Source organism: Pseudonaja textilis, chromosome 1 (genome assembly GCF_049901715.1).
Source record: "Pseudonaja textilis isolate UNSWEBS1 chromosome 1, rPseTex1.2, whole genome shotgun sequence".
In the NCBI taxonomy this organism is placed as follows: domain Eukaryota; kingdom Metazoa; phylum Chordata; class Lepidosauria; order Squamata; family Elapidae; genus Pseudonaja; species Pseudonaja textilis.
This window is the reverse complement of record NC_141990.1, coordinates 255,388,769-255,414,631: the sequence shown is the minus strand read 5'-3', so window position 1 is coordinate 255,414,631 and position 25,863 is coordinate 255,388,769. Positions and strand designations below refer to the sequence as shown.

Below are 25,863 nucleotides of genomic sequence, written 5' to 3'. Positions count from 1 at the left end.
TTCATTTGCCTTCTAAACTCCAATATTTCATACTTCTTTCTTCCTTTAACAGTTTCACTCTATTCGACTAAATTGTCCTGATACACTAAAGAGTGTAACTGAGAAGCAAATCTGTTTAAGTCGCTTGCAAGATGTTGTAAGTCTATCATACAATATAACTTTTCTTTCTTTCTTCTCAGTAGTTTATATATGTAGTCTCTGTCTCTTAAGAGTTTTCTTTTACTGTGGTAATATTAGTATTAAGTGCACCAAAGAAGAGACTGTACTTGCTTTTGGTGCAATTAAAATAACTTGGTTAGCCGCAACCAATTAGATGGACTTGAAGTGTACATTAACAATAAATTGAAAAAAGTGAATCAGAACTCAGGGTGGAATCAGAAGGGATGGAACAGGGATGTGATCTTTACTCAACCATGTAAAAAAAGGGCACATCACAGAGTTCATTTTTCCTTGAGTCACAATTTATAGAGCTAATTTTTTACAATTGAAAATCTACTTTCAGAGAGACTTAATCAAAATATCAAATAATCAAAATATTCTTCTTACATGCAAAGTTAAGATTGCTATTCAGTGATATCATTTCCCTAAAAATGGTTTAGCAATTCATCAGATAAAGGTCTTTTTGTACAAATATTTAATCTTTTCAACACTGGGAAAAATGCATCCTGCAGACAGTGAGTTTTCAGAACACTCAGGAATAAGCAATGAAAGTAAGATTGTTTAATGTATGAAGGAAAGTCTGATAGACCTCCTATAGTTTTTCATGATCACTATGGGTCAATATATCCCAGTTAAAGGTTATTTGGGATTGGGCAACAGAACATCCTTATACCTGCCAGACTTCCAAACCAATGTCTTTGAAAGCAGGATCACTTTGATTTTGTGATCAGAATGAAGAACTGGCAGGCATTATGAAGGTGCTGTATGGTGAATCTCCCCTGCTACACTTCAAAATCCCTTTTCCTGGGTCTGTCAGTTCTTGGATCTATCTCATTCTCCCCTCTCACCACCTCTCTAAGGCCTGCAAACTAATTGCTAGGTTGGGAGAAGGAATGTACTGGGAACGTAGTGGATGACAAAAACTCCTGCTTTGACCACCATGTCCTTTCTCCATACTAGCAATCCAGCATCCAAGCTGGGTTGTTGTGTTTTTTTAGAATACAGGTAGTCCTTGATTTACAATCATTTGTTTAGTGACCGTTGGAAGTTATAACAGCACTGGGGAAAAAAAGTAACTTATCACCATTTTTCACACCATTGCAGCATCCCCTGCTTATCTGATCAAAATTCAGATGCCTTGGCAGCTAATTTATATTTATGACCATTGCAATGTCCTGGGGTCATGGGATTATCTTTCCCACCCTTCTGACAAGCAAAGTCAACGGGCTGATAAAGTGACGCTAGATTCACTTAACTGTGTTACTAATTTAATACCTGCACTGATTCAGTTAACAACTGTGGCAAGAAAGGTGAAAAAAATGAGGCAAAACTCACTTAACAACTGTCTTGCTTAGCTACAGAAATTTTGGGCTCAATTGTGACTGTACATTGAGGGCCACCTGCAGGAGTTCAGGGATATGTTATTTCAAAAAGCTGTTTGATCAGGGAGCTGAATTGATTTCCACCTCTGCCCCCTTATTGGTCAGGCAGCTTAACAGATAGCTGAACCCACTGATCAAACAGCTCAGTTCCACTCACTGTAAAGCAGAGGAATTGGTTTTTCCTGTCAGCAGGTTCAGTTCAGTGGGAGAGGGGGGGAAAGCCAGAGGAATCAAGCAATCACTTTCCTTAACTGAATCCCTTTCCACATTATAATGGTTAAGATAGCACCAATTTCTGGTCTGATTACAGGTGCAGTGTTATTTAATCAGCAGATTGTTTCACTGACCCATAGGTGGCACTTCGATTGGGTACCAGAACTGAAGAATTGATCAATTCCTTTACTTAACATGTGCCACACACAGTAACTGAGCATCATGTCATGGTCAACATCATGCATGTGATAATAGCAATTGCACTTAGACTTATATATTGCTTCACAGAGCTTTACAGCCCTCTCTAAGTGGTTTACAATGTCAGCATATTGCCCCCAACAATCTGGGTCCTCCATCTCAGAAGGATGGAAGGTTGAGTCAACCTTGAGCTTGAAGTACCGAACTGCAGGCAGCCAACAGGCAGCAGAAGTCGCCTGCAGTATTCCATTCGAACCACTGTGGAAGTGGAATTGTGGAAGAAGAGCAAGTATTTAGTGGAATGCATTTTTCAATGAGCTTGGATTTTTCTTCTTAATGTCAACCGTAACTAATTGGTTAATTGGACTCCTACGTTCTTTGATTTTAGAACTTGATGTCAGATGGCATGATCTCAGAGTCACTTGATGTAGTTAGAGAGATAGTCATGGACAGATATATTTTCTTTATCTCTCCACAGCATATACTACAGTGATTAGGAAGAGAATTTCTCAGAACAGCAAAAGTAATTATTGATGTTCTTTAAATTATGAGATGAACCTCAGAGTAGACACGCCCAGGAAAGATTCTATATGTCACTTAGATCAATCTGGGGAATACCTGGGGCTGCCTTTGATGAGGACGAGGGTTCATAGCTACCAAAGTGATGTGATATTCTGCAGTTACCTGCCTTTATAAAAGTGGCTGTTTTATATCTGGGGATATTTCCTCTCTATATTATACTTTTCCCTTAAAAATTGTATTTTTGCCATGCTTTCCTTAATATGGTCTTTTATGCGTGCATCTGTTGTTTTTGATTCCACAAAGCTTCTGCTATTTTGTGTGGCAAAACAGCAAGGTAGAAACCGGCAGCCCTGGAGGCCTCATATATGAATATATTTTATTTCAGCTCAAGGTCTGGTCGATGATGTTTTAACAGACTGTATGGAAGAGCTCTTTGTTTTGCTTGGAAGCTCATCAACATCAGGACTAGCTAGGAGCTTTAGGGAAATCACTGGTTAGATTGAGAAGTGAAAGGCACACTCAGCACAAGGCAATTGCATACCATCTCTGTAGCCTTGCCAAGAAAAACTACGTGGATATGCTAATAAAGTCATAGAGAACTGAGATTGACTCAATGGAGACTTAATTTATATTGAAGTATTGTGTCAGGAGTTGGCACTATCTAGCCTGTCTTGGCTGATCTCAAGCAGAGGTGGTTCTGACCATTTCTGAAGAACCAGTAACGGAAATTTGGAGTAGTTCAGAGAACTGGCAAATACCATCACTGACTGGCCCCACCCCCATCTATTCTCTGCCTTCCAAGTCCCAGCTGATCAGCTGGGTCTTCTTTTGTTGCCCTGCGCAGGAGAACGGAGCTGGAAAGCAGGTTAGAGGGGTGGGGTGGGAATGGACATTTTGCAGTATCCTTCAACCGGAATGGGTTGGGAATAGAGATCAGTATCCTTCCCCTAGCACTCCCACCAAGCAACACTATGCCCACCAAGCAACGACCATAGAACTGGCAGTAAAAATTTTTGAATCCCACTACTGATCTCAGGTGGTATCTAGGTTAAGGGTAGTTTGACCTTAGATGGGAGACTAAGCCTTGACTGAGAGATTGGGTGGGGAGAGAAGCAAAGCCACACTGCTTCCATATTTTTTGCTAAGAACTCAATATGAATGTCCTCATGAAGTCAACAGGAACTCAGTTTATCTTGAAAGAGGCTTGATTATGATTTCAAGAATGCAGATAATTATATAGAAATGATATATTATAGGGAGTTGATGGCTTGTTATTATTCAAATAGCCTAGAAAAAGGGTGTTTATTAATACTGCTTTTGATGCCATGCATCCAGCAACCAAATATGAATATTTGAAATATATGTATCTAAAATCTCTACCCAGAAAAGATATATTCAATACGAAGCAAAGAAGATCAAGGTTACATTGAAATAGTAAAAAAATAAATAAAATAAAATCCACAAAAAATAATTTAGTTGCTCAGATTGCCCTCTGCTGGTCTAATTCTATTTTGCCTGTTAATAGTTCTGCAATTGTTACTCAATCAACAGGCTTGTGCAGCATGCTGAGGAAATAATTCAGAGATCCTGTACACAGCATAATGGAGCATGAATGTAGCACCTCTCTGCAAATCTTTAAAGCAGCTGCATCTTTTTTTCAGGATTTCACATCTCCCTTCTTTTGTTGCTATATGATCCCTGGAAAAGACATGGTTGCTTTGAAGAATTGCAATCAGGTGCTACATACGCCAGAAGGGTTCCAAAGAACCTTTTTAGAATCTAATCTGAAAGACTGCAAGCCATACTAATCTAAATCACCATAAAATTCACTTAAGAAGTTCAAATCTATTGAAGATAATGCTGTGTTGAAATCTCCTAATACCTGAGGATTTCTTTGGATTTTTTAAAATGCTCATTATGATATACCTTGGGATTTAGCAAGCTTCTGAGTTTAAAGTAATGAAAGTTTATTGGAAGATGCGAAGTATGGCTTTATAATAAAGATAATTTAGAGCATTTCTGTAAATTGCTGTTATGTATCCTTATTTTACTATTGAGATTTTAAATGTTTGTTTCTCATTTACAAAGCACCCACTGAATCAAAAGATGAATAAATATAGATGGAACTTTTAAAAGAACATAGTATGCTACAGAGCATACAGCAGAGCATACAACAAATCTGGCAAAAAATGTGATAAAATTGAATCAGTCACTCACCAACTATCTTGCTTAACAGTGGAAATTCTGGTACTAAAATCCTTATATATCTTGTTCTTCATATTGCAGCAGGGGTGTCAAACTCGATTTCATTGAGGGCCGCATCAGGGTTGTGTTTAACTTTGGGGGGGGCAGATTGGGTGTGGCCAATGTGGGCATAGCCAGCTCAATGTCACTTGTGTTGGGGGCACCTGTGATGGTCCAAGCATTCTGTCAGAGAAAACAGGCTCCCGAGCTCCATTTTTGGCTGTGACAGCCTCCTGCAACCCTCTGCCAGTGAAAACTGAGCTGTTTTCGCTGGCAGAGGCACCTTTGCTGTTTTCAGGGTGGCCCCATGGGCCAGATTTAAGCACCCCACAGACTGAATCTGGCCCACGAGCCTTGAGTTTGACACACGTGTATATAACCTGACAGTCTTCACTACTTTTATTTTTAGAGACTCAAAAGATTCTTACCCTCTTAGCTCGTAGGAAATGGACATTTCTAGATCACAATGTTCTGCTATGTTGTCATTGCTGTCTATCATGCAAAATTAACACTTTATTCTTCAGTATATTATCAGGGTTTCCCTGTTCAGATTTTGCACTGGCATACGTATGTCGGTCTTCGATTATATATAGACTTTAATCTACTAACAATAGAAAATGAACTTTTTTCTTTCTTTTTTAATATATTAAGTTATTAATACACTATATGACAATACACTGTATGCTGGGAATCTGACAGTTTGCAAAATTGTGCAAAGGTTTAAGTAGTAGGTATTTTAATGAAGCACAACAACCATTTAAAATGGTACCCTACATTAATCGTATTTTTAGAATATTGCAAAGTATAACTTCAATGTTTGCTAGAACTTAAATTCAATTATTTAAAATCAGTCAACAAGAAAATATTCTGTTCATTAGCAAGTTTTAAAAGAAACTTCCTTCAATATTGCTGAGGTGCTTTTCTTTCTGAGAGTCTAAGAGATACTGGGATAATTATTTTATTTATTAGTTCAATCATGTGGTGCTTTTTCTGATTAGCTCTTGCAATCATCAAGATTGGAATAAAATATAGGCAATGTTTGTTCATGAGCATCATATTATGGCATGATTAAGAAGAATATGGAATATTCCAAAATTAGACTGTCAAATTTAAAATGTATCTTCTTTCATTTCTGTTTTTCGCAGAAGATTTTCCGTTATTCAGTAATACAATTTCTATTGATATATTGTTGGAACTGCAAATATGTCTGCAACTCATAACCATTTTTCAAGGTTACAATAAATGCATAATGTAAATTAAGTTGAAATATAGGAATTCATGATTACCTGGTTGCATCAAAACCTACTGGTCTCCCTGAAATAATACAGCCATTATGTAGAAAATTCCCTAGTTAACATAATCACATTGTTAATTGTTATTTAAGCCTGGCCAAAACAGGCAGAACAGCATGATAAATTCTTGAATGAATATGAAAGACACAACTCCAGAATCAAAGAGAGTAATTTCATTTTACTGGTTTTATATGGACTATGTTGTTTGCAAATCATCAAGATGAAATACGAATAGTTCTGCCCTATTCTTATTCTGTTCTTATTTCCCATACTCTTAAGGTGCAGGGCATTTTTAAAATATAGAAATCGTTCAAAAATGTGATCAACAACCCATTTAAATAAAAGCTAGCTCTAATACCTCGGGAACCTTCCACCTTACCATAATGTATTCTTGTATAAATCATTCTGCATTTATTTAAAAAAAATTCCATGTTTTGTTAGACAGAAATGAAGAGATTCAATTTTCAAAGGATCAGGGTTAATCCTCCATCACTGAAACCCAAACATAACATATTGCAATGAAAGACCAGACATACATTAGGGCTGTGCTACAGGATTGTGGTTGAGGGGCAAGGAAATGCTTGTTAATTGGGAGAGGAGCCTTATTTAAACCAATTAGTTAAATAATTAGCTCTTCTGATGCTGAGGCTACCCCTTACCCCCTTGAAGTGACTGGATGCCAATTTTTTTTGAGTAAGTCTGACCAATCAAACTTGTTGCTTGGTTTCGACATAATGCCAGCCCATACTTGCAGCTCAAGCTTCTTATGAAGCTGCAATGGAAGATAACTTTCTGACTTCTTTTTTCCCAATGGGCACCCTCCAAATGAGATCATCACTCTTGCTCCAGAGCGTCCTTCTACCAGGGGACGCCAGCTCAGTGTGAGCAAACCCATGTCAGTTCATCCAAGCAGCTGCACCACTACTTCCAACCACAACACTCCCTACTCCCGCTCTTGACATAGACATTGCCTTGTTAACAAAATGGTAATAGAGCCCTGTGGGCAGAGATCCAGATTGGAAGGCTATGGGGATATGCAAATGGCATCTCTTGGAAACAGCTCAAAGAAAATCAATTTTTCCCAGGATTGCACATTAGTTGCTACAGCTGTTCCAAAGAGCTCCCTACAGGTGCTACATATACACGCCCAGGCTAATCTCTGCACAGCTCCAATATATCCAAACTTTTGCACACAACCTTGGTGGGCTCTTTTCCACTGCTCTTTGTACTTATGTAACTTGAGATTTTGCTTGAAGGCAACCATCATGAATCAGTTACCAAACGATATTTTGAACAGATTATAACGATTATAGGTTATTTTATTCGGTATATGTAGCATAAGCAACTTTTTTTTGTTATCTTTAACTGTAATATATATGAAATTTGAACTGTAAAGAAATACCTGAAGCTTGAGACCATGAGATAATATTTCACTCCACTGTGATATCACCAATTATGGTCATCTTGTGCTCTTTGTTGAGGGTTATCATAGAAAGTCTCTGTTTCTCACTACAGTAAGTTGCAATGCACGTCCATGCTAAATAATTTTCTCATTCTTCTTCCTCATCTCAGTCCAGGAAACAGATGAACCAGTCCTTCAGATTCTTGGAAACAATTAATATGCTTCCCCACAATCTTCTCTTTTCCAAGCTAAACTTATACAGTAACATTAACCAATTGTCCTAAGTTGTGCCTTCCAGGTCCGATATGAGCTTGGTCTTCTGGGACTTGCTTCTCATTTGTCTATGTTCTTCTAAAAATATGGTGCCCAGTTTCTAGGTGGTCCGATTAATATATAATAGGGAACAATGATCATTTCACTTGATCTTGATGCTGCACAGTATTTCTAGGAATGTTTTCTACAGTTAATCTGCTATTTTCAAATGTCTGTTTTGCTTGTACTGGTGAAGCATATTTAATTACACAGAAAAGACTGTTTCTCAGTTTAAAAAAGTAACTAGAAGCTACTCAGTTCTATCTTAAATTCTACTCAAAACAGAGTGATGCAACAGGGAACAAAAATGAGAAACATTTTAACTGCAACAAGGCTATGAGAGTTTTAAATCATTGACACAATAGGCACTCTCATCAATTTTTATCAAGAGCAGAGAGATAAGAGAGAAATCCCAGCACTGTGTTGTAAGATACCGGCTCTTGGTAAAATAAACAATGAATGACTAGAGTCTAGCAAAGCGGATGAGTCCCTGACTGGAAGCAGACACAGTAATGACTGTACTGATTCATCCTTTACCGAAAATGAATGATGATGGAGGTATGAAGAAACTACTGTCTGATTAAACAGGACCCGAGAGTAAAAGGAAAACAAATAAATTGCCCTGAAACCAGAGACCATGAATATGAAGCGTAAAAGAAGAGCATTAATAAGATCCGCAGTGGCACAGTAGTTAGAATACAGTACTACAGGCTGCTTCCGCTGGCTGCCTGTAATTTGGCAATTCAAATCTCACCAGGCTCAAGATTGATTCAGCCTTCCATCTTTCCGAAGTTGGTAAAATGAGGACTCAGATTGCTGACTCTGTAAACCGCTTAGAGAGGGCTGTAAAGCACTGTAAAGCGGTATATAAGTCTAAATGCTATTGCTATGCTAATAAGCAGTTTACAGGGAAATGCCCACATAGAACAACAAGGTGACCTATGGATTACAGAAGTGTAGCAGAAAGAGAGCCAAAAACAAATAACTTGTCTTTTGAAGTTCATATTTTTATTTATAAATGTATATGGTAGCCAGATTTGAATTGGCAAGACAGGCACAATTTTCAGTTCATTCCTTTTACTTGCAAGGGGATTTGTCCTGTCATGACAGGACATGCCCCAAATACCTTCCTGCCTCTTGTAGACACTGAGCTTTGAGGATATCTGGTGCATGCGATCTATTTTAGCAGAAATAAGGACTAATTTCTGTGGTATATGCACAAGCATGCACAAACCAAATTGGCTAATAATTGTAAGGAAAGTAGTTTTATCCCACCTACCAAAAATAAATCACGGTAGAGTTGGATAAGAAGCCATAATGTGGAGCCAAAGAAAATATCTAAAGAAAAAAAAATGGCAGGCAACATGTTCCGTTGTTTCCTTCCTACTCACCCACCCACTCATACTTAGATTTTAAAAAATCTGTCCTCCATAGAAATAGATAGTGCTCAACAACAGTTCATTTAGTTACCAAAATTACAACGGCTCTGAAAAAAGTGACTTACGACCATTTTCTTACTTATGACCATTACAGCATCCTTGTGGTCATGTGCTCATTGTACATATTTTTATCATATTGCAAATTTAAGATTTTTCAAATAAAATTACATAAAACAAATCCTTCTATTAAGTAAATAATGTGATACATGTTGTAGCCTTCATTGTACCATTAGCAAGACCTGAAAACAAAGCAAAACAACAAATGTATCTTGGAAGCTGTTGAAACTTACAATTTAGTATTAAGAGGAATAATATCCAACGATGGCTTTGCATAATTCAGAGAACATGGTGCTGAGATTTTTGCTATTAAAAAAATCTTATAAAGCTACAGGTGGCATAAGCACTACAATAATTAAAGGTGAATAGCAGAACTTAAATTTCCCAACTGCTAGTAATCTAAGCAATCTTATTAGGTATGTTTATATGTATGCATGCATGCAAGTATGTATGTATATGCATACCTAAAGTGGTTAGAACAGTAATTAGAAATTAATCCATTTAAATTCAATTCATTTAATTTCAATTAAATTAAAAAGCCAGATACAACAGGCTTTCATAAGCAAATGCCTTTGTTTAAATTCTACACGTTTATTTTCAGTAAGCAAGTCATTTGAAAGTAACCTATCAATTTCAATTATTTACTTCTTCTAAAGGCTTCAATGTGGTTTTTTTTTCTATTGATACAGGACTGTACCAATTGAGTTCATGTGTATCAAAAGATACATATTTGAGTAGAAATATAGAAGACTTGAAAAATAGGTTGTGGAAGATCTTTCTGGAGAAAAATCTGTGTGGTTGGTAAGAACTGACCCCAATTCAGTGGTGTTTATTGGGTACAGAGGGAAACCAAAGGTATTTTCCATGCAATATATGGCTTACAATTGGACTGTAGTTCAGATAAGCTTCAGGGTTTCTTTCCCATTTGGTTTTAAATAATATAGGATATTTGGAATGTAAGCAACTGCAAATGGGTAGGCTAATCCTTCTCCTGCTCATTCCCTTTTGGGTCAGGAATAAAGAAAGCCCATGAGCCATAAGAGTTTTACAAAATTCCAGTATCCTTTGTTGTTCTTTTTATACTAGCCATTAGTCCAAATAATCTAAAGGAGAAGTCAACAACATCCTGATGGCCCTTGAGGAAGATCTGATTGTCAAGTGCAGCTCTCCCACTTGCTCACAATCTTGTCCATGCACTTAGTTTTAATAATGCATTCAATGTAACCACACTATATCTTAGGTACGTTTTATAAACCAGACAATAGTTTCATGTAAAAAGAAAGATGCCAGATATATATCTGAAATTTCCAACATTGCTATAAATGGGCTTGTAAAGAGAAGATATGTATATAAATGTCTATAAATGTATAAAATATATTTCTAAAAGTAGTTCGTTAGCTTTACAGTTAGGACAAATCTGTACAGCCTCAGGACGTAGGCTGTATCAACTAGTGAGGAGAGTTTTAACTTGATTATTCAAAGAATTTTCTTTGGTCACAAAGAAATTTGCATAGGCCCAGTTGTTATGGAACTAGGATGCAGAAAGTCATTTTCAAACAATAAAGAGAAAAGAGGATACATAAACGTTAAAAAGACTTTTTAAAAACATTGAAAATGTTTAACTGAGGCAAAGCAAAACTATTTTACTAAACAATTATTATTTTAAGCTTGATAATTTTTTTCCCAAACAGGAATGATTCTCTCTCCTTTGGGAACCTATTTCCGAGCCGTAATTATGCTAGATGAAATCTTGCTAACAGCACTGAATACTCCTCGTGGTAACTGTAGAGTGCAAACCAATTAAGCCCCAAAGAAATGCTTGTAATGTGAACATTCTTTTATTCTACCATGAATCAGAAATCTTGCAAAGAGTACAGTTTTAAGGCAGAATATTATCTCAATGTAGTTAGATGAAGCTACTTCAGTTAGAGCTTGAATGTTTAAATTTAGCAGCAAATATGCAAAGACATACTGTATTTCATTAGTAACTATGTAATTATAAAGCTAAAAAACCCTCATGGCTCTTCACTGAAAAGATTTGAGGAAGTTGTTTCAGTAAATCTGGTAGTTGTAAATAGCCAAGCAATCCTATATATATATCTATCCAGAAGACAATCCCATTAAGGTCAACGAGTCTCAATTCCAAATTCAGCAGATATAGAAGTTGAGTGATAGATATTTCATACAAGAATGAGGGCAGGGATAAGGGTTAAAGTCATAGTTTGATTAAATTTTTGAGTTCCGTATGCAGTGCCTTGAATATCAAGAATAAATACACCTTTTGAAATATGGACACAATGAACATTCTGACAAGTTACGTTTGGATAGCAAAAGTATTTTCCATATTGAACTGCCTAGTTGAAATTTAATTCTGTGTATTCAAATAAAACATAGTAACCACTTATATTTAAACATTCAATGTAGGCTAATGGGAACTCTTAAAAATTGTATTACTTTTGCACTTGAAAACATACAATCATATTTACATACAAGCAGCAACAGTCCTGTTCGCCTGAAAGTTATAGCCTATTTTATATAGAAGAGGAGGAATGGGTCCATGAAATTTGCGCAAACTTTCTTTATATGAAGTCCTAAGGTTATGGCTGGAAGCACTGCCACAAGAAAAATCCAATGCCACCAGTTCCACTGCAAATATCTAAGTTCATTCTGAAAGCATTGTTTTCAAAACTCACAATAATATATATCACATCACCAAGAACTACAGGTAGAAAACATGTTTAAAAGAATAGAATGTGGAATGTACTTTAAGTACTTTAAGATTAATATTGTTATGTAATTGAATTTTGGCACCCTGCATTTTCTTTTCAGAACTATTTATCATTATTAGTCACTGTATTTATTGTATGCAGAGAATTCTTCATATAGTCAGATTCTTATAGTTGAATCTTATCCTAACTGCTTTTAAAAAAAAATTAAACAGCAACACTGTTGACTCAGATCTATTACATTTTGCCATCTCAGTTTGGTTAGACTTAAAAGACAGTTTGTGTTCAGCCTAGATAAAAGTTTAGGAAGGAAGTTAAGTCTTCTTTCCTTTTAGTATTTTTATACATCTATTCAATCTTACCCAAGAGTTCTATATGGTATACTGGCATTTATATTAGAATACACTCTAAAATTACTCTGGACCAGTTCTGTAGATGTAACATACATAATAGTACTTCAACATATAAAACCCAAGAGATAGAAATCATTAAACATCTTTTAGTTTATTTAAATAAATAAGCTTAAGTTGTCCATGTCACACTATACATATTTTCCTAGCTTCTGTGCCTTTTCTTTCTTTCGGAATTCAGTTTAAATATTTTGCCAAACACAGGATGAAATCTTGATCTTTTAACACAAAGCAAGATGCATTGGATTCTCCAAGTTTGCCTTGAGTGTGTCTAAAAATTTAGAAGCTAATTCATCATCTATCACTCGACCATCACTTGACAGAGTTATCGTTAGGAGCTGGTGTTGTTGAAGCTTCTCATTCCCATCTTCATCCTCCACAACAGTGAGTTCTGTCCGAGATCCTCCCACTGCTAAGATGCAGGCTTGAGGAGGTATTACGAGACCAATGAAACTGTTGACACCAAACATTCCAAGATCTGAGATGCTTTTGTTGGGAAAAGGACAAGAAATAGAAAAATAAGATACTCTGGAAAAATAATTCAGAAACTGTTAAGTACACATAGGTAGAAATAAATAGGTTGTGATGGTTAAATCTGGATTTTGAATTTGGTTTTGAACAGAACAGTCAAGCAGTCTCAGTCTTCATCAACATAAGAGTTAGGGTACCTTGAGGGAAAGAACTAGTTCAAAATTCCATGTGATGAAACATGGTTATTGAGTCATTAGCATAGATGTTGTTTTAGTGTATGGCATCTACAGAAGTCATGCAATCATTGATATAGTTTAAATAAAACCTCAGAGCGCGCGCACACACACACACACATACACACACACAAAGAGGGATCCTAAACATGCGTCCACCTGGTAGATTGGGAACTACTGATCAAATGACTCAACACAAAATATTCACTTGAAGAGGTAACCCATGGGTACTAACACCAGAATGCAAACAAACCAAACATCTCCCATACAAACCTTTAAAGATTTTGAAATGTACACATAGTATACAGCTCACCAATATTGGATATGATTTTGAACTGATTTAAAACTGTAAGTTACTTTGAATGTATACAATTTAAACTCTGGCATGGGAATTAAATACTGTTTTATACGGTTTGCAGCTTGCGCAAAAATGATTCTTTTGTTTACAAGGATACAATGTCGTATTGTGGTTTTACAAAACTGGTATCTAATGAGGTGAGGAAAAATATCCATCAGGAGGATTTCAGGGGGTCTGGAAGCAGCCTTGCTTGTTCCATTGCAGCAGAATCAATACTAGGAAATCTGATAAAATGGTGTTAGCACTAAAATATAGTGAAATACACTTCATTGTTTTAATGTAAGCATTCTGCAAATCTGTTTTATGATCTTCCCCTTGCCAGGTAAGGTCCATCTTCTCTTCTATAAACTGTACATGGCAACTCTAATAAAAATGCTGCTACTTTTTTGACATTTTTCTAAATATGCAATATTCTTGCCATCAAGATTTAGAGAAGATGAAGATATGAAACAAAACAGCATTCTATTTCCCTAAAAGTCCATATGTACAGAAGATCTCCTTTACAGGAACTTTTTTTTCCTTAACACTACACTCACACTAATTTCTCATTTTGAGTCAATTTGGAAGGGAAATCAGATGCCGTTAGAAAAGGCTGCCTTTCTTTCTGAAGGAAAGAAAACTGCCACATAATGCCTTGTTTCACTTTTAACAACAGTCCAACGCAATTTATCTCTTTAGGAAAGGTAAGATGTGGTTGATGTTGACACAAGAGGAGTTTCTCCAGTTTTGTTACTTTTCTTGTACCTCTAAGCCAGGGCTGTCAAACTCCCAGCCCATGGGCTGGATACATCATGTGCTGGCCACACCCACCAGCAGTTTAGTGAAAGGGAAAAAAGTCCCGATATGTCACGTGACACCACCATGAGACGTGAGCTTGACCTGCTCTAAGCACTACTTCCTGTTACCCCTGGTCACTTGGAAATTTGCAGCTGCTACCTTATTCAACAAAATAACCAGTGAAGGGCAAACAGGGGAGATGTCTTCTCTCCTTAAGATCCCATGCTCAACAAATCTACCAAGCATGAGAGGTAACGTAATGTGGGCTGGATGCAGTTTTCCATTCTTGCAATATTAGATATGTAGAAATATATTTCCCTGAACCACTTCAGCCATATGTACTGTATAAGGGCACTGAAAAATTAAGGGTTAATTAAATTCATTAAATTTACTCAAAATATCTCCAGTTTGAAGCTAACCGGTTTCCAATTCAGTGATCTAGCATAAATGTCATTCCTCCCAGTTATGCTAGTTCTACGTAGTGTTATTTCAGATTCATGGGACTGACAAATAAAAATGCCAAGTCTTTTGGCCTCTTTTTAGGGTCAGCCTTAAAAGTATTTTGACTTGCTTTACTATCAGTGAATCATTTTCATGAATCCAACAATCCTAATAATCCAATGCTGTACTCCAAATACAGTAATAGATTCCAAATGTTATAAAATAGCAGATATTATGATTTCATAATACACCTAAAGCATCATTAAAGTTGCTGAACGTCCACTGAAAGGCTAGATAATTAACTTCAAGAACCAACTTGACAGCAGCCTCAAAATACAGCAGGAAAAACAGAAAAGAATATAACAGTACTTATTTATAGATAAGCAACCTCCATTTATTGTTCTGTTTACAGACCTTATAATGGAGGTGGGATTATAAAACATAGACTTAAGAGGTTTACAAAGACTATCTCAAACATCTCCACCACCAACCCCTCCCCAGCATTCTGTTCTGAAATGTATTTAAATTACCTCAAAGATCCTCCTTGGTATTCTTCTGGAAGTAACTTCCCATCTCTTGCTTTCTTTGCTAAAGCCTAAGAAAATAAAATCCAAATATGAATTATTTTAAATAATCATTTCAACAAAGTACATGCCTTTGTGCGCATTAATTGGGTTGCTAATTTTATGAGAAAATTCTGATAGAGTCGGACAGTTGCTACAATCTATGAGAGGTAGTTAGAAGTCATATTTGGATCTCCTGGGAACGGGTTTCACATGTGGAAAAAAACTGTGTGTAAAGCAGAACTAAGGAGATTTCTTAAACTGCTTTTTAAAATTCCACATATGTTGCCTTATGGAGAGCATATGTGGTTATTCAAAATCCATCATTGTCTTGTTTACAGAAATTCAAAAAGGAATTACTTTGCTGTAACTATAAATTTACATTTTTATATTAACAGAAAATCCCACCAAATGGCAACAGACATCATAGCAACTGTCATAGAAAAATGTAAGCCTTGCAGCATGATTCAAAACAGACAGGTGAAAATAATTCAGTGTTAATTCATTTCTCCCAAGAGGCAATAAAACTCATGAAAAATGATGTGTTGTAATTTTATATACCATATTTAGATACTTCAGAATTAAACAGTAGAACTGCCTTCTGAATGCTTAAAAATAGGATAGTTATAGGAGATATTTTAAAGTTTCAAATAAATGGCAATTAAGAATTATCTAGATAAGTGTTTCTTGAACATTCTTCTCTCAGGACACTTTCCCACTTTAGGAAAATATGGAGGGCTGCTTAAGAGCTTTTGTTTGTATGAGTTATACTTATCAATGTTTGCTATATTAAAAAAAATTACTACATTAGTTGCAGTAGTTACTATTGTTTGATGAAATTTTAATATTGTAGTAGTTTTCAACATAGGCCGGCAAATAGTTTTGAATTTGCAGACTTCTGGGTGGGTCTTAGGAGACCCCCAGGGATCCTAGGGCCACACTGACTGATCCAAATGCTTGTGATATAGGCATTATTATCAATTTACAATTTTATCCAAATGCTCTTTTATTGAACTGTTCCAAAATCAACTTAGTGCCGAAACATAGAGAACAACAAAATATGCACTTCGTCATTGTTTTTTTAAATATCAAAGTAAAATAACTCAATCAATAATCACATGATAAAACAACTTTTGATTTCTGGAATATTTTGTTCAAAATACAGAATGTGTGTATGTGACTTAAGGGGAAACTGAACTGAATTTTTGCCAATTTCTTAAAATGTGCCCCCTTAACAACGTATTTAATAGCACAGCAATGAACTTGTAGTCAAAGAGAGTGCTAATCAATTGGAGTGGGCACAGGCATCTAAATTTAATACACATTATATCTGATATTAAATTTTTATCACACTTTATATAATAAACTGGTTTTCTTAGAACAGCATTTTTAAATTTGATAAAACAGACATATTTTGCTTTGAAGGTCTATGTGGGAAACAGACTAAATCTCTCAGTTCCTGCAAAAGCAGCATGACAAATATTGGTATGTTCACAATCCCTTCTCTGCAAGCTATTCAGAAATCAGGAAGGAGGCAGACAATTTGTGGAGTCATGTGACTTAGATGTGATCTCAAGAAAGACTGATGGCCATCTGCCATAAACAAATAAGTATCATCACCTTTGCCTCATGAAATTAGAGGTATAAAGATGCAATGCCACAATTCACAATGTTTCATTTCAAAAGGAAGAAATTATTATGACTGATCCATTTTTCAATATTAAATTCTTCTAAGTTCTTTTGTGGAATATGGAAGTTTACAGAAGTTCCCCCAAATCCCACAAAATATACTTTCGAAGAGTATCTACTGTAATTTTTAATTTCATAAGACTACAAATGCTCTTCAGCCTAGCAAGAACCCCAGATGGGTATTTTGAAAAAACAAAGCCCAGTTTTCCTAGGATGTCCCAAAGATGCATTTTCAAGAGGCATTGGACTTTCTTGTTTTTCTTTGAAGTCAATTTGCTTCTCATCCAAGAAGCTTCAGGCCCATCATTTCTCACCCAAAGTCAGAGCTGAAGAAGCTTCTTGGATGAAATGTTTTTGAAGAAAAACAAGTCCAGCTGTCTCTTGAAAAAACATCTCTGGGACAACCATGACTTGGATGAATGAGAATCTCCATAGATTTTCCTAGGTTATATTCCTTGATTATAAGTTTTAGGAAAATCTTTTGACTCTAATTTGAGACACTTATTTTTTAAAATTGATGGGCACATTCCATCAGTGGAAAATTGCCATCTTAAACTTGGATAACTTGTTCTAGAATGTCTCATAGAGTTCACAGCTGCGCAGCTCCAACTAAAGGGCTTTTCTAAATTTGTCTTTTTAGGATTTTGGAAAGTTTTAAACAGTTCATACAGCTGAGGATATTAAACAGATTTTTTTACAACAGGGGATTTCATTAATTACAATATTAGAAATCTGTTCCTCACAAAACGGCTTCCAATTTTTCATGTAAAATACCTGGGGTTTGATAAACCATTATCACATGTAAATATGTGCAAACTGATGAATATTCTTTTCAGCTTTGATGAAAACTATAATACGTTAACTTAAATGTATACGACTCTACTCTTAGAACAGACCATTTGCTACACTTAAATGTCTACTCTTACCAAAGCATATTATGCCTATGCTAGAAATGTACATTAATTATCAATATTGACATAACCTATATTTAGTCACAGAATATTAAAAGGAATATGTATTGAGAAAATTAATCTTAGTAATCTTAAATATAGTGGTAATGAATTTGTTACTATGCTAATCTCTCTCAATATAGAATATTTAGATAATACTAAAATAAAATGGATGGCAGAGATAACAAATAGGGAGAGAGGTTTAGATGGTTTTGTCAGCTTTGGAAGCCATATTAGTACCAGAAGCTTTCACGCTGCCACATTCCTGTGCCTGGGAAAGTAGGAGGGGGGGATTTTTAGTGTGTTGGTAGTTAGACATAATAGCATTCTTCTTTTCGGTCAAGGTCATGTTATTCCTGCACCTGGAGGAGGAATGGTTGAAGGGATGTGTCAAGTTGGAATGGTTGGTGATTGGACCATGTGATAGACTGATAGGTGCAGGGGTTGGGTTTTGTCTTTTGAATTACTAAGGGAAAACCCAGAACTCTCAGATTCAGGTTTTCCCAGATGTGCCAGTATAACTACTCTGATAAAAGGAAACTGAGAAAATGCCTGTCTCTGAGTTTTTAATTGGAGTTGTATTTTTCTGGAACCCTGATAGGTTTTTAAATGGTGGACAGGTTTAGAGATGATTGGGCTATTAATGGTCTCTAATATCTCTATACTAACATGCACTAGATCAAGGCCTCCTGAATCATAAATGAGTTGATAGGTTACTGTGCCACAACAGTATACAGAAGTTATTGCCTTCTATTCAAGATTTGTAAAACAATCTTGTTCTCTATCTTAAAGCAAGCCAAAAAGACATAATCAAAGGAACAGCAGATGTTTTCTTAGAAACCATATAATTCAATTTTTGGTCTAAAAGAGGCCTGGGTATTTGAAGATACACCTCTGCAGAAGCCGCAATTTCCTGAATTCCCTTGGATGCAGCATCCTTTATGATAGGTGTAATGAAACCCTGGTCTGTTGCTGTAACTATAGAAATGTCTATCGACTGCAGCTGCCGGGGGCCTTCTCCATTCCAGGTCACATTCACATCTGGCATTTGCTGGAAGAAACAGAGGGAGGCACAGATGTTAAAAAATAGCAGTGAAACCAATTATGAAGTTTTAAAAAGCCTTTTAGAATTGCGGTGATAGAAGCAATAACATATGGGAAATGATTTGCCTTTAAGCAAGATCAAGCTAATGGTAGCAAGAAAAAGGCCAACTGACTCTAAAAATAGACCTATCTTATTAGTATATATCAATTTTGTCACAAAAGATGAATGCAAATTATGGTCACAGGCAATTAGAGCTGCAGGCAACCACACAATAGATGGGCTTATGCAGTTTCTGGGTTGCATTATTAATAGAATTCAAACTTGTTGGAGGGAAACTCTCATTTTGTTCCTTGCTAGTGAAGAACTGTGACATTCTGCCCAAACACATAATGGAAGGTTTATAGAAGGTATGTTCCCATTTAAATCAGGAGATGAGAAAAGAGCTAAATATTTTTAAAAAATTAAAAAGTAGTGGGGGGGAGAGTCACATAAGAATATTGAAAAGAGAAATATTAGATTGGTTTAATTTGAAACCTTAATTTCAGAAGTCAACTCTTTTAACATTTTAAAATTCAGTTTGGGTTTTTAAAAGGTTTTCTTCTTTAATATTCTGAGCTTTCACTAGAGTAGTGAAATAGACAGCTAATTTCTGACTCTTCAATTCAATTTGTAGTATTCTCCTAATAAGCGTTAGCCCACACTGATTCAATGAGAGCCACACAGGCCTTAATCACACCAATGTATCCACTGACAAACTGTCTCTGCCAATTTCTCTTTTCGGTTACAATTTTTCACACCACATAATTTATGCTGCATAGAAGAAGTCTCCCACAATATTCAGAATTGATTTTCACAGTCTATGAGTAGCTGTGAAAAAAGCAAACCCCTCACACAACTATTTGAAAAGTCCTCCAATGTTTGAAGTTGAAACATTATATCTTATCTTATGATTATATCTTGTATCTTATAAATAGTATTTTCTCTTATCCACATAAAAGATCAAATTCAACACAAATGAAAGATCCTTATGGACTAAGGAATTTTAAAATATACTATAAAAATCAATGTCAATGATGGGTTAGAAAAAATGGGAATTAGTGGAAAGTCAGTATTAAATTTTCTTTATTATACTTATGGAAACAAATACTTTTATTTAAGGATTTTGTCTATTTTTCATAAAGGTCAACTAAACACATTGCATCTTGAACTGAACTTATTAGTGTATAGCAATAAGTGAATATAAACAAATATATATACTAAATACTAATATCGATGTAATGGCTTGGAAATACTAGAATGTTAACCAAAATTTAAATGGAATTTTGGAAGGAATATTTGTTTCTTCCTCTAAGGGACTGTATCCCTTATCAGTACAAACAATATTTATTGAACCAAAGGATATAATCCTATATAGCTAGATATTATACAGTACAATAGTTGGAAAACAATAAAATGAAAAATATATTTAGCTTAAACTTGCCATTACTTGAAGGATATTGTAGAAATGATAACATGGTGCCAGCGATCACCAGCAATTACAACAATAATCTCAAATCTCATGATATTTTATAAAAGATTGTTGAAAACAATCTTATAATGTAATGGTAAATACAAAACAGAAAAGCCTTGCAGATGTATTTGCTAAACATATATTTTGCATTTTTTCTCCAAGGCAGGAATTGTTTAAGGTTCTTTGTATTTGCCTTGGAAACATTCACTGAATCTGTTACAGCATCTTTTTCCTGGTTTTGAACATAATCCCAGAAAAATACAGGTTTAAAAATCATTAAGGTGGCAGGAACCAAATGTGTACATTTTGCTGGACTGATTACTTACTTTCAGTGTCACTGCAGTTGCCTTGATAATAAAGTCATTTATAGATACTTTAATATCATCTGTGTGAAAGAGAAATAAATTATAAGGAATAATTTAATAGGACAACTAGAATTCTAGGCATGGAAAATCATGGTTAACACATTACAATGATTTATCTTCACAGTAGCATTTTCACAGAACCACAAATTTGAAATTCAAAATTTATTTGTGCCATAATACAAGTTTCCTTTGGGGTTGAGTCCCACGTATCGTGATTTCATGTACTTGGCTAATGCAGCCTTACAAGGTAGACTGGATCAGGAAACAGGCACCACGAAAGCCTAAAATTACTTTTATCAGAATGATTATAGTAACAAGAGTTTTTCAAATCTGAATTTATCTCTCCTTCTCCTCCTTTTCATCTGAATTAGGGAGGTGATTGCCCTACACCTTTTTGTAAATCTGTACCTTTAAACGGGCTTAAGCCATGCTTATTTGTTCATTGCTTTTTAATGATCTTCCCTCTAACAAGGCCAGCCTCTTTATATCTACATCTATGAACAATGCAGAAAGGGCCTGTCATCACCTGCTTCAATAAGTTTTTTTTTTTAAATTTCCATTTTACTTGATACCTGGTATTTTCCCATGAAAGGACCAAGCAATCTATATGAGATTGTCCAAGCATACTGTAGAAAATTTCATTACAGAATGAAATCACATAAAGTAAAACCTTGACTTAATAGATTATTCAAGGCAGAGAGATCCAATCTCCCCTATTAAATGCAAAATCACATTCATGGCAATCTACATTTTTGTGGAATTGATACATTAACTATTTCATTTCAAATAATGTTTCTTCAAGCCGTGGTTAATAACATGTCAAGCCTCCAGGAATCAATCTTAACATCTATTTTCTTGCAAACAACCCTGGCTTAAAAATCACATTTGTTTTGAATATCATTACCGTAAGATGAAATAAAAATCTATATGCAAATATACATACATATGTGTGTGTTGTGTGATTATTTTTTTTAAAAATATAAAGACCTGATACTTCTTGTTTTTCATATTTTAAATACTTCGTAAACCATCCAGAGCATGGCAGCATATAAATGAAATTAAACAAAATATAATAGAAGCAAAGGATTCTACCAAAATAGAACATAAAACCCCTTTGAATGTTATGTACCGAAACACAGCTGATGTGCAAACATAATTTTGTGACTACAGAAGATTGAAACTTCGTAATAATTACACTTAATTGAACAGGAATTAATAGAACTATATTGTGTGTAGATCTGCATAGTGTAACTGTTATTTTTAGTAACATTAGGATATGATTCATACAGTCATTCATAAATTATTGTTATAATTCATAATTTTAAGAAGAGAAACAAAGCAATCAAGTAATCAGTGAATGAAAAATGTGCATTATAACTTTTTATAATTCGTAATTTGTTCATGTATCAATCTACCATTATTTACAAATCTATTCTTAAGTCTGAAAATAAGCTCCAAAAGAGGCACTAAAAATCCTGTCAGGCATGAAGTGGAAGAATCATAATGATTGTTTTATATCTGTTCAGTCATAAATAGGTGACATCTTAGTCTGTGATGGCCTTGGGGCTACTGCTATTTAAATGACATAAAGCCATCCACAAATCCTTAAAATAGGGTTAACAGTAACAGAGAGTAGAAAGGAACTTTACTGCAAGCTGCAAAGTCTAAAACTATCATAAAACCATTTATTTGGTTAATAGTTAGCTTGATGATGCACACAAATTCTTGGTAGTTCTAAATTTTGAGATAGTATTAAGTTTATTTTCTTTAGCTGAATAGAGATCAGCCCCGGATCCCTTTTTCTATATTACACAATCATTTTACAGCATGTGGTATTATTGTTTTATTGTTAACACACTTCTTCACTATAGCAACTCTTTACCATCCTAAAATGATGCTACAACCATAAATATAGCTGGTTAAGATCTGAATGTACAAAAGTCAACAATTCAGTATAATGGCTGGGTTCAAATAAATTAGTACTTTACAAGAAAACCTGGGTGAATGTTATTTTGCTTTTAAATACTGTAACAGAAATTGTTGATTGAATTAAAACTGTACATTTTGTTGGTTGGATTCTCTGGGCTTTGGGAGATCAATGCCAATATATTGATCAGGGTTTTGGGGTTTTTTTTTTGCAGATATTTGATCCCATATCCCATCGAGCTGTGTTCGGTGCAAAATTCAGAAGACGAAGTGCCTGGCTGTATTTATAGTCTGCATACGTTTTGAACACAGGACTTGTTTGGTGATTAAAGGTCTCTCGTGTGACCAATCAACTTTTTAGTGATTTTGAACATTAACAGTCCCTTTAACAGATCAATGGGTCTGAATATGATCTACCACCCAGTCAAGCACATGATCCAAACTATATACAACAAACAGATAAGATACGCCAATCAAAATGGAACTGACACCCAATTAATGATACTTAATACTAGCTTTTTTATTTGAAAGTTTCATATATTAATACTTGATAAACAGTTGATATGCCTAGTCTGGTTAGAGAGTTTTCTTTTTTCTCTTTTGCTTGTTACTGTTTGAAAAACTGAAAAGTGGAGCTATAAAAGAATTGAAAAATTATATTCTACCACATACAGATAATATGTTATGCTTTATAAACAGGTCTAGAAAGTGGCTTTAACTTTTCACACTTTCAGGCTTATCGCAAGGCAGTTATCCAAGCTTTGAACACTAAATGGAATCAAGGACTTACGTACTGACCTATTCCCAGCAAAAGAATTATTACTTGACCATAGTGAAATCGTAAGATAGAGCCAAGCCTTAATAATCACTAAAATATAACATTTTGGGATTTTCTCAGTTTTGAAAATGCAGACAAATCTATCTTTTGGGTAAACTGGGCCTTTCATAGTACTAATATTTTAGATTAACTGGGCCTTTAAACAACTTTTGCAGAATGAAAAAAATAAATTAGTTTTCCTGCAGAGTGCTTCTTGGCATTTTATTCAGATCAAGCATTTGTTATACAGTCTATGAGGTCCAGATGTTATTGCTATTTCTGGAAATTCCATAATGGATGGAAGTTATGGAAGAATCAACCATGGTTCCTAAGCAAACAGCCTTTCCCTTAATAGGAAACTGATGAAATTGTTATTATTTGATTTGATTTCAGTCCCACCTGACTTCAACCTGACCCTACCCAATTTACTCGCTATCAATGCAACCTATAAGAAGGAGTCTGGCAGTACAACCAAGACATTTTTATTAAAAAAACACTTTTGAGAGCCATAGCTCATTTAATCAAATGAAATGAATTTCCTTTCCACTGAAACCAGTGGAAGGTTGCTTTAAATAATATGATATTCAATTCACTCTGATCTTAAATGAGGTCATTAAAACAATACAAATATTATTCAAACCTCAGAAAATAAGATGAAACTCATGTTGGAATATTAACTAGTAGGGTTTGGACTATCCCATTACTGTCACATTTTGGATTTAAACTAATTCAGTTGTGAATATGACTTTTGATGACAGCTGTGCAATAAAGAGGCATTATGTTTGTCCTGGCTTTTCTCCAGTGCTTGGACATTATCAAGGTTTCAAGATGTACAGTATATATTTGGAACATAGGGGTTGGATAAAAGAATTATACAATTACACATGTGAAATGCAGATGTAGATTCTTGGCTGTCAATCTCTGAAAGAGGCAAGGAAATTTTTGAGCAATATAGCAAGCATTCTGAACATTCTCTTTATAACTTAATCACTTAGGTTTCTATTTTTCTTTTGCATTATTATATTGTTAATACTGTTTTTATTATTTTGTTAATTAGTCCAATATAAGAAAATAGGTTTAAACAAACTCTCTCTTTCAAATGTCATATCATCATGGTAAAATACTTTTGAAACGAAAGGAAATTTTTGAACATGGTATCATATCAGTAATACAAAGAAAAACAGATATTTTAAAAAATAAATATACATGACAACACCCACAGTATATCTTAATGAATGATTATCACCTTTTTAAAATGCAGACCTATCATACTTGGGCAAAGAATACTGATGTGGATAGAAGCAGAGGTATCTGTTCTGAAAACAGTGGATAGTCTGTGGTTTCTCTGGTTCTAAATTTAAATCAATAATATTTTGAAACCAGTTAAAATTCTTCCAAACCAATAATTCAACAAAGAACAGTTCATTATGTATGAACTTTTCCATATCTGCCTAAGGAAAAAATGTAAATTCTAGAAAAATATAACCAACAATTAACACTGAATTCTGGTATCTTTCTTCCAAATTTGCTATAATGAATATAGCTTATCAGGATTAAGGAAAAATATGACACATACACTCAAAACTCTATGCAAAGCAATACGCAGCAACAGAAATCTCTTGCAAAACTAAAAGCTGGAATTCTGTCTTCCCTACTGCCACCCCCAATTCTGTCTTCCCCACACACTCCATCAGTTGCAGTGTTACTGAGTAAAAAGTATTCAAATAACAAACATAAAGCTCACAAGGGCTGGCTGAAGTAGAAAAACATCATCATTGAAATAATCGTACCTGTTTAGAATACTAATGAAAGAATTTGCCCTCTGCACCTCCTAAGGCTGCTAATTAAGCAGTAACCTTCAAAAGCTTCCTTCAAAATGTAAAACCATTCAAGTGAATAGGTTTATAGCGGAATTTGCAGATTCTTTTTGTGGGTAGGTGTACAATTAACATTCTGAAGCAATAAATAAATAAATAAAATAGAAATAACAGCGGGACAGTTGTCATCAAAACCAATTAACAACTCTCCATGCTAAATGTTGGATTGCAAGAGATGTCATACATGCAAACAAAAATACTCATCTGCATATAAGATCAAAGGCAGAATTTTGACAGGCATTCTCAAGAAGGCCCGGCAGTAAATGCAGCATAGCTGACTGGGCAGATCAGAATTTTAATACTTGGGTTTTAAAAAATAGGAAAGAGTTTTACCTTTTGCCATCTTTTGCCTTAGATTTAGTATAGCACCAAGGTCACAATCAGCCGATGCATATGCATGAGGTACCGTGGTCTTTGATTCTGTTAGTTTCTTAGCAATAACTCTTCTTGTGTCGCTAGCAGGGATTTCAGTGAATGGGCTCTTG

The 25,863-nt window shown here is 35.0% G+C and overlaps 1 protein-coding gene across 1 annotated transcript in view; it reads right to left on the bottom strand.

Moving 5' to 3' along the window:
* Window positions 1–12,431: 12,431 nt before the first annotated feature.
* PDHX (pyruvate dehydrogenase complex component X) overlaps window positions 12,432–25,863 on the bottom strand; it is a 33,761-nt gene continuing 20,329 nt past the window's right edge. Inside the window, exons 7-11 of the mRNA XM_026707152.2 lie at window positions 25,712–25,859; window positions 20,720–20,778; window positions 18,731–18,889; window positions 15,167–15,231; window positions 12,432–12,842 (exon numbers count right to left, since the gene is read on the bottom strand). Of these exons, the coding sequence (XP_026562937.1) occupies window positions 12,578–12,842; window positions 15,167–15,231; window positions 18,731–18,889; window positions 20,720–20,778; window positions 25,712–25,859 (696 nt within the window). The 3' untranslated portion in view covers window positions 12,432–12,577. The remainder of the gene's footprint in view (window positions 12,843–15,166; window positions 15,232–18,730; window positions 18,890–20,719; window positions 20,779–25,711; window positions 25,860–25,863) is intronic.